The sequence below is a fragment of the Notolepis coatsorum genome (assembly GCF_963971535.1).
Source record: "Notolepis coatsorum genome assembly, chromosome: 15".
Lineage (NCBI taxonomy): Eukaryota > Metazoa > Chordata > Actinopteri > Aulopiformes > Paralepididae > Notolepis > Notolepis coatsorum.
The window spans coordinates 54,146,301-54,156,387 of NC_140179.1; the positions used below are offsets into that span (position 1 = coordinate 54,146,301).

General features: G+C 42.5%; 1 protein-coding gene across 1 annotated transcript in view; it reads left to right on the forward strand.

Moving 5' to 3' along the window:
* The first annotated feature begins 2,406 nt into the window (after positions 1 to 2,406).
* col1a1b (collagen, type I, alpha 1b) overlaps positions 2,407 to 10,087 on the forward strand; it is a 39,070-nt gene continuing 31,389 nt past the window's right edge. Inside the window, exons 1-6 of the mRNA XM_084330860.1 lie at positions 2,407 to 2,631; positions 4,391 to 4,585; positions 5,387 to 5,412; positions 6,077 to 6,112; positions 6,665 to 6,757; positions 8,443 to 8,511. Coding sequence (XP_084186986.1) covers positions 2,550 to 2,631; positions 4,391 to 4,585; positions 5,387 to 5,412; positions 6,077 to 6,112; positions 6,665 to 6,757; positions 8,443 to 8,511 — 501 coding nt within the window. The 5' untranslated portion in view covers positions 2,407 to 2,549. The remainder of the gene's footprint in view (positions 2,632 to 4,390; positions 4,586 to 5,386; positions 5,413 to 6,076; positions 6,113 to 6,664; positions 6,758 to 8,442; positions 8,512 to 10,087) is intronic.

A 10,087-nucleotide genomic window follows, 5' to 3' on the forward strand; every position in this document is an offset into this window, starting at 1 on the left:
TTATTTTTGTCAGAACTTTTGTCAGATTTTTTCAGGGTGGAGTTCTCTCCTGATTGGATAAAGTGGGAGGGATACCAGCTAATTTATTTTCTGTTTACTGCAGAAAATACACACTATATCTATCAGTGATGGCTGTCAGATTGTAGAGCTATTATTTTAACACGTAGACCACTTATTTGAACTAACAAAAAGATGCCACATACAGCACCTTTAATGTCTTTGGAATGGTTTATTATTAGGGTCAAATCTTAGCTTACAGCAGCTTTAATGTCTCTGGAATGGTTTTGGGTCAAATCTGAATTTACAGCAGCTTTAACCCTTTCACTACCAAATGGTTAACCCTTTCACTGCGACAATACAGAAGGTTAACCCTTTCACCTTTAACTGTCTGTAGTGTGGGAGTCTTTGGAATGTTTGTTATTAGGGTCAAATCTTAACTTACAGCAGATTTAATGTCTCTGGAATGGAATTGTTATTAGGGTCAAATCTGAACTTCCCATCGTCAGCGTCTTTGCAAAAAGGAGATGTAACTGCAGACGAAACATCCATATAGGTTCACCAATATCAATATCAATATCAGAGGACTCCTCCTGAAGCTCTGACCCGGTACAGCAGAAACACCCTTGGAGGGCAAGAGCACTGTCCTTGTAGAACCTGCAACGTGTCCACAGTGCAAGCAGAGTGCTCTGTGATGCTGGCAGATTTTCTTCATGCAGTCTTCCTCTCTCTCTCTCTCTCTCTCTCTCTCTCTCTCTCTCTCTCTCTCTCTCTCTCTCTCTCTCTCTCTCTCTCTCTCTCTCTCTCTCTCTCTCTCTCTCTCTCTCTTGGTCTGTCTAACATTAGACACATGGAGCACCAAACCTGCTGTGTAAAAGGTGGGTTGTGTACAGGTGTCATGTAGACGTCAAGCACTATGGCTGTGAGATTTGTGTGTGAAAACCCACTTTTCAGGTTTTTGTGATTTTTCACTTGAGATGATTAGAAACGATGCCACGAGGGCCTCACGGGATGTAAACGATACACGTGCAGTCTGGCGTAGTGAGTTGTGCTGCTTATGTGTTTCATCTCAAAAGAGATGACTCGCCCGTGGAGAGCAGAAGGGTTGAAATTAATAACTCTGTGTTGATGCGTATGCCTCTTTCTTCATTAAAATACCTTCAATGGAAGGAAAAACCTCAGGAAGAAAACACAAAAACACATGCATCATTGTTGCACAATATCTGGAACCTGTGGATGTAAACTTAAAATCCACTTTGTATTTACATATGAATCTACTACATTTATATTTCTAAAGATGAGTATAACCCAAGCCTGTGCTGTGGACAGGCCCATAACTAAACCGACATATCTACAGGTTATATATCAGGCATGTCAATCTGTAAGGCACTGAAGGCCAACGGGCTATATATCTATAGATATTTCGCACTAAACATGTAGTTTACAATTAATACACGTGAGAATAGTGCGCAAAGCATCTAGGAAAATCATCCTCCCGTGTCCTCTTTATTTGGCAACGTCGTGCGTAAAATACGCACACGTGCGTAAAATGAATACCATAATAACCCTGGTCTGCAGCGTGATTTATATCGTATTGTGTTCCGGTATATGAACACTTCAGTATATAGTTGTAAAAAAACAACAACTATTGATACGCGATCGCTAAACAAGCATCGAAGAATAGGCCACGATATTGACATGCCACGTCCTAAACCACTGTGCGCAACAGGTGTATTAGGCCCACATGTCGAACTCGACCTAATCGACTCATCCAAAAGGATCTATTCTATTCTAGAAAACGAAACAAGTATCCGATGCCACGTCCTAAACCACTGTGCGCAACAGGTGTATTAGGCCCACATGTCGAACTCGACATAATCGACTCATCCAAAAGGATCTATTCTATTCTAGAAAACGAAACAAGTATCCGATGCCACGTCCTAAACCACTGTGCGCAACAGGTGTATTAGGCCCACATGTCGAACTCGACCTAATCGACTCATCCAAAAGGATCTATTCTATTCTAGAAAACGAAACAAGTATCCGATAAAAGTCCCCAAAATGATTGAACAGCATAATTGCTGACAGGCCTCAAGTCAACGTCGCTAAAGGCTCCACCAACCAACCAAGTACAACCAAAAGTTATCACTCGAGAGAAAAGGTCCACTGAACTTCTAATAAAGAAGATGACAAAACATATCCGAATGGAGCGGGGACGCCGGCCGCCGCAGTAACTAACGTCTCCACATCGTCCACGTTTTAGGTTAAAAAAAAGTGAACTTGTTTGACATGATTGTCTTTAAAGACGGCCCCTCGGAAGGAGGGACCTCGCCACTCGAACGTGTAGAAGTTCTCCTCCGCGCTCGGGACCTCCCCAAAAACGTCCGGGGCATATAAAAGCCAACCTAACTCATTTGCTTAGGCAGTCGGGAGTTTCTGCTAGGGTCTGGAAAGGAGTAACACAGACGGACCCCACCTTGTATGTGTGTCTGAGGAAGATAAAAACAGGATTCTCCCTTGCCTCAAAGAGTCTACATGTCTAATATTTAGACATGTTCAGCTTTGTGGATATTCGGTTAGCGCTGTTGCTCAGCGCAACAGTGCTTTTGGTCAGAGGTCAAGGCGAGGATGACAGTAAGTATAACTTGATTTGACTTTTTCCCCCTCTCTTCTTGGGGGACAGTGGCACACCTTCAGGACTGCACGGGATGCTGAGCGCCTCTCTATTGTGTTTGGAGTTCCTCCTGCTCTGCGGGGCGCGCCGCGCACCCGAGTACCTAGAGCGGCACAGATGGTGAACATGTTACGCAGGGACGGTGTTGATACTTTTGGGAGAGATCTGGATGTAAATGCGATTCTATAGAACGGATATCTTTTTTTTTATTGCTTTCTTCTTGCTCTGCTGCTCCAGTGGGTGAGCTTTCTCCTGGCGTGCACGTACATGTCCAGTGCGCGGCGCGCCCTCCTCTTGGAGCGTAATTCCATGTCCCGGGGGCAGAGGGGGGGGGGGGGGATTCTGGCAGCTGCACTAAATCTCGGTGCGCGATGAGAGGACATAGGGTCCAAGAGAGTTGGAACAGCCGAGGAATAAGAAAAAACACACAGTTGGTTTGCTGAAAGCTTACTTGCATGTAATCTAGTTTGCAAAAGTGTTTATTTGTTTATATTTTGATCACCACACAAGGTGGAAAGTAATGCCCCAGATAAAACATTAGGCTCAGCTATGTACGGAGGCCTGTAGAGTCGACGCTAGACAGGCAGCCTATAGATTTCTATAGTAGTAGCAAATACTAAATTGAAAGGATTTTGAAAGGAGGACAACATCTTGAAAACGGACTGCCTGAACATTACACGATCCTTTTTTGTTTGTTTGTTAATTGGCTAGTGGTCAAGGCCAGGGCAAGGCTGCATTCAATTATCCTACAGTATTATCCAATTGAATCCCACATATATTTATTTGTATTCTTTACTAAAAAAAAAGGTAAATGGAAAATTGCTGAACCCTGACGTCAACCGCAAAATCGTCTAGACATCAGTTAATCACGCAGGATAAAAGGGTGTGTAGTAGAGGCACCCATTTTGCGGTGTACCAGCGCCTCCGTGTGGGGAACATTGATATTGCAACTGTATCCAGCGCTAGTGGGAGGTGTGGGGACTGGGGACCAACATCACTAGTCCCAACTATACCTAAAACCGGATTAAAAAATTCGATCCGCTTTCATTTGTTTCCGTTGATGTGTTTTAGTTGTGTAGTTGGAGCTGTTTAGGAAGGCTGGATATAGGCATAGAGGCTTAAAGTTACGGGCCAAGATAAATTACTCCTATTTCCCTGGGGCTAGACTTTTCCTTCCCCCCGTGGCGGTGTATCCACGTAGACTATTCCAAGTCATCATTCCATATCGTGGCCAACCTTTTTTTTCTTTTTCTTTCCAAGATTGTTGGCACTTGTCTAAAGCTTTGAACCACAAGCATCTGTGGAACAGATTAGAGGCCTATGGAAAAATCGACTTGCCAAAAAGGCTCCAGTGCTATTGAAGGTCCGGACCAGAATATACCATAGGGGAATCTCTCACTTGTGAGAGCAACAGTTAAAAGGCTGTACTTGATGCGGGGAACGTTTAATTATAGTTAATTATGTTTCATTTGCATTTCTCATTTCACTGTCGCTTTTGGGGTTTGCGAGTGCATCAAACACCTGTCTCCTAATAGGCAGGTGTTGGCTACTAGTAATCCAGCGTCCCAGGCCTCACATTTAATACAGGTCGTACAGTAACTCTTTAATTGAGCTGTTATAAGGCATCGCGGAATATGTTTTTCTTATGGTCTAAATATATTTATTCCTCATCAAACCCCATCGAACTTACCATGGTTTTCCCCTTCTCATCACCACCAGGCATATACGGCAGCTGTACGTTGGACGGACAGTTGTACAACGACAAGGATGTTTGGAAACCAGAACCCTGCCAGATCTGCGTGTGTGACAGCGGCACCGTCATGTGCGACGAAGTGATTTGCGAAGACACCACAGACTGCGCCGACCCTATCATTCCCGACGGAGAGTGCTGCCCTATCTGCCCCGACACCGACGGTACCTAAACTGATCCAAACCTCATCCTCCTCCTCATCACAACTTGTGGTTTTTATTAGTATTCTGGTGACCCCTAGTGGCGCATGTGAGGCACTTCGCCCTTGGGCCATGGGGGCCTCAACCACACTAGGCCAGAAAATGGATTGAGAGCCTTTTTAAAAGCTGGTCCAACACAGCTACCGCCTGCTTTGAGGATTTAATTCGGCAGCCTTTTGCTTTGGATTCACCTTTGCAGTTCCCTTTTTTTTTGTGATTTTCAAAGTGGGATCATACCTTTGTTCTGTGGGGGACATCTGAATAAGCCTGTGAAATATGCTCTCACTCCATATGGCCTGTTTCAGTCCTCAGGGCCTAACATGGTTTATATGGGGATTATTAATTTTTGTCACATTTATATCAAATCAAATTCATGCAGTTATTTCTGCATTTCAAGAGATTTTCAGCTGGAGTTTTTTTTTTATAATTCAAACAAAGAAATCGTGAGTTTGAGCCAATGAACCAACAGGCTTCCATCACACAAACCTTTTAGTCGACACTGGCGATTTTAAACATGCCTCTCGACTGTGTGTATGGTGTGAGCTGCGCAGGCCTGTTCCAGGCCCTTATTCCAGGCCCTTATTCCAGAGGTTTATACTCTACAGCCATAATTCGTATGAACTGTTTAAGATTTACCCCTCTTAATATGATCAAAGGACCCCTTTTATTTATTAGTGTATTATCTTGGCTCGTATAATGTGTTAGCCATATTAGAAGTTCTAGGGGTGTGACATGTTTTCTCTTTCTTTTTGATTGGTTCTTTAGGTGTCGAGATGCCAGTGGACCGCGAGGTAATTTGATTAAATTTGTATATAGAATCAAGCTGGTGTTTAAATGAGAATAACATATGAACGCAATGGATTTTCGGATTCACACGCATGTTAATCATAATATTGGTTTAATCCTCAACATCTACCTATATTCCTCTGAAATGCACAATGTAGTTGACCTTCGCTGATATTATTCATTCGATCTCATTTCAAGCTTTCCTAAGCCAGAAGAAAAGCTCACAAATGAATCGCAGTGCAAAATATTATAACTGAACTCATGAGATCTTGTCCAGCTTGTCCATAACTCTAGAGGTATCCACCTCTAGAGTTATGAGAAGTATACTGCATGTGCTGTGTGTGTCATAGGCCAGTGGTTCTCAACATGGGGCCTGGGGACCCCCACAGGGCCCTCGAGGGGGCTTTCCAGTTTAATTTAACTATTTAATTCGAATAGTGACTATTCTGATCATTTACCTCCTCAGCTACAATATAGACAACTAAAAATAGTCTCAGATTGAGGTCCCTGAGACACAATCCTATCAAATGGGGGGGGGGGGGGGGGGGGGTCCTTGGCTCGATGGTTGAGAACCACTGCCTTGATGTCCCAGGTGACCTGGAGGGAACAGCTGCATGAAACGTAATGCAACTCATCCCTAAAATACCTTTTTGTTTTTTCCAACCACAGACAATCCCAGGAGACGTTGGAGATAAGGGAGATCGTGTAAGTTGAATCTCTCAGTTGTTCCATCATGTGATACGTGTGCTTTTCTCCAAACATTAGACTCTTTTAAGAACCCTGTTTGGTACAAGGTTAAACTATTAAAGCATTTCACGCTTCCCCCTGACATTTTCAACCTCTGCTCTTTATCATTTTTGGAAAAAGAAAAAAAATATTCGAAAGATTAATGATAGATTAGATATATGAAAATATAACATATTTGTACACCGTTGTCTTCAGTCACAATAAAAATTACCCATGACATAATTGATCCCATGACCTTTGGATGTAAGGGTCAAAAAGTCACAGTGTCATCATTCAAAGGTCAAAGGGTCACATAACATAACATTTGATAAGAGATTAAGAAGTGATGCATGTAGAACACTACTGATCATATTTGAACTAATCTATCCAAATGTTATTTTCAGTCTACATTGGTTGTAAATTCTGTCCCATTATTGGTCTTACATGATAGATTGAGGCCCCATAAGAGATATATAAATGGATGACTGGCTTACAGAACAAACACTAAGTAAGTCTGTCTTGTTTCAACAGGGTCTTCCCGGAACTCCCGGCAATGATGGCATCCCCGGCCATCCCGGCCTCCCCGGACCCCCTGGACCCCCCGGCCCCCCTGGCCTTGGCGGAGTAAGTTGCGGCTCTGTCCTAAAACATTCACACCAGTCCGGTTCCCTGCACTAGAATGACACCTAGTCCTTTTTTTATTCTTCAGAGGAGATGTAGATTAAAAGAAACACGCTAGTCCAAGTTCTGGGTGTTTAGTCCACGTCTGTGACAAGGTCCTGATTATCTCCTCTAGATAGGACTCTTGAACCTTTTCAACCCCGGGTCGCATATTGGGACACGTTTAGACCCGACCCTGGGACCCAGGACTAAAACATACAGTAGAAGCACTTGTGTCTTATGAGGAGGTACTAGGAACAGGCTTCCTGCAGGCAACTTGAAAGAAAGGTCAGGTCAGTAAAACAGGAGTGAGATTAGTGAGTTCCTTCCCAACTCACTTCAGCACTGGGTGTCCGGACAGCTCCCGGGTGCAGCTCTCAGTCAGGTATAACCTGAAATCCATATCTATACCGTATACAATCACATAGTAGTGGTGGTAGTAGTAGTAGTAGTAGTAGTAGTAGTAGTAGTAGTAGTAGTAGTAGTAGTAGTAGTAGTAGTAGTAGTAGTAGTAGTAGTAGTTTTATTCAGTCATCACACATAAGTTGCATAATCATTCAACAATCTTTGATTTGGCAGTGACTGAAAAGGTACAGACTGAAGCATAATGCTTATACATGCCTGTCCCCTATATTCTTAGCAAAATTAAGACTCCAAAACAGTATTCTAAAAGAATAATAATAAAATATTATATATTCACATTTACAAAATAACAAAAAATAAGAATGATTCACATTTGTAATCTTCAAAAATAGCTATACAAACCATTTTCTTAAAAACCAAAAGCGAATAACTCTTATTCTTAAATGTATATCACCATTGTTCCACAAGTTAACCCCAACAATAGAAATACATATCCTTTTAATCCCTTTCTTAGCTTTCTCTCAAATCATATTTCATGTATGTACCTTGTTTGTTTTCTAAATACCAGAACTACCACATTCTCCATGGTGTTGTCCCTCTGTCAACATCTGTTTGCAATGTTGTCTGTCAGCACGTGTTTGATTATTGGACATTAATTTGAATTAAAAGGGCACAAAATGAAACGGAGGAATACGTTTGCCTAACATACAGATATAGGACAGAATTAGGTAGTATTTGGTACATGTAAATGTACATATATCAGTTTGTCGCCATGGCCTACTCTCAGTTTGAGGTCTAGGGAAACAGCTAGAGGAGGAAATATCAAATCTTATGTGTAAAACCTAAAAAGTTTCTTGGAGGAGACTACAAGAAATGTTTATTCGCTACATCATTCAGGGCTGAAGTGAAAAGCAAAGACAGACTGTAAACCAGCACTCCTACTCACCAGGAGCCGCTTACAGACGGCTTTGATGGTGTTTCCATGGAAAAAAACTAAAATGTCAGAACTGAAAACAACCTCCGCCTCCACTGTTCCCTTTCAACATAGTGACGTTCCCTTAGAACTCCACGTCACAGGATATGTGACGCAATGTCCCGTCGTGGAGTATGTTATGAGGCTTTTGCACCACAGAGCCTCTGGACGTATGCAATTGGATTTTGAGAAGGGAACACTCTAACGATGACGTAACAACAACCCACTGAAAGCTATACATGGTGCCAAACGAAACAAAACAGGATCATTATGTTCTGACTAATAATTCCCATTTTCTTCTCTTCTTCTACAGAACTTCTCTCCTCAAATGAGCTACGTCGATCACTCCAAATCCAGCGGTCCCCCAGTCCCTGGACCCATGGTACGAATGCTTTCCGCTCCTCCTCACACAACACCATACTGTACTTGTATTAGGTTCGTCGAATGGCAGCACAAACATTGCTAAAGGAGTACACTGTTGCTGTAGCGTAAAATAAACACAGTGGACACAAAGTGACACCTACACGCACAGGAGATAACAGCTTAAAGGCTGAGTTCAGAACTCTGGACCCCTAAGCCCTATTTCCTATACTTACCAGTGTTGTTGTCAATTGGTTTCCTCAGCACAACCCATGCTGTTACAGTACTAGATAGTGTGAAATAGGAAGTAGGGGCTAGGGGTCAGAAATGTAGACCCTTATAATAACCCTTAAACGACTTGATGAATGACACTACAGAACACACGTGTGTGTAGCTTTACATCTGTAGAATATTACAGTTACATCATCCCTCACACAAAAACATCTTGGTAGTTTGATGGTAATCTTAGTCACACAGTGTCACATATCACCACGGTAACACATTTGTACTTTATACCACGGTATAATCCAATTTAAACCACGATACCGATGGTAATATCATCATCACTTGGATGACCAAAAAATTATGTAAATACCATGACACTGTTTGTGAACAGACATAGCTAATGTGACATAATGACCTATGACCTAGTTGGTGGTCCTGTAGTTCAATGGGTAGAGCAAGGCACTGATACGGTCAGGGGTTAAGGGCTTGATTAACGCACACACTCATGTTACTGAGAGGTGTCCAACTAATGTTATGTCATGTTACTGTATGTCATGTTATGTTAAAGTAACAGTAACACCCCATTATATTATCTCTGCAACGTGGCAATATGCTCTCATCACCACCAGCCATGCTTATGAAAAAATATCACAGTATTTCCATCATTCTTTTGTGACCAAAATAATTAAGAAACTACCACGATATTACTATTGGTATTATGGTTTAAATGTGATTATGCCATGGTGTTATCTAGGTATACAGAAGAGGTACCATGGTGACTTGTGTCATGGTGACTTGTGTCATGGTGACTTGTGCCATGGTGACTTGTGCCACAGTGACTTGTGCCATGTTGACTTGTGACATGGTGACTTGTGCCATGTTGACTTGTACCATGTTGACTTGTGCCATGGTGACTTGTGCCATGGTGACTTGTGCCATGTTGACTTGTACCATGGTGACTTGTAATATGTTGACTTGTGCCATGTTGACTTGTGCCATGTTGACTTGTGCCATGTTGACTTGTGCCATGGTGACTTGTATCATGTTGACTTGTGCCATGTTGACTTGTGCCATGTTGACTTGTGCCATGTTGACTTGTGCCATGGTGACTTGTACCATGTTGACGTGTGCCATGTTGACTTGTGCCATGTTGACTTGTGCCATGTTGACTTGTGCCATGGTGACTTGTGCCATGGTGACTTGTGCCATGGTGACTTGTGCCATGTTGACTTGTGCCATGGTGACTTGTGCCATGGTGACTTGTGCCATGACAATACAGTGATACAACTGAAATGACCATCAAACTAGCACGATACCATTTCATAAGAGGTGGCATTGATCTTCATGACATATCTGGCTCTTGAAAGGAAATG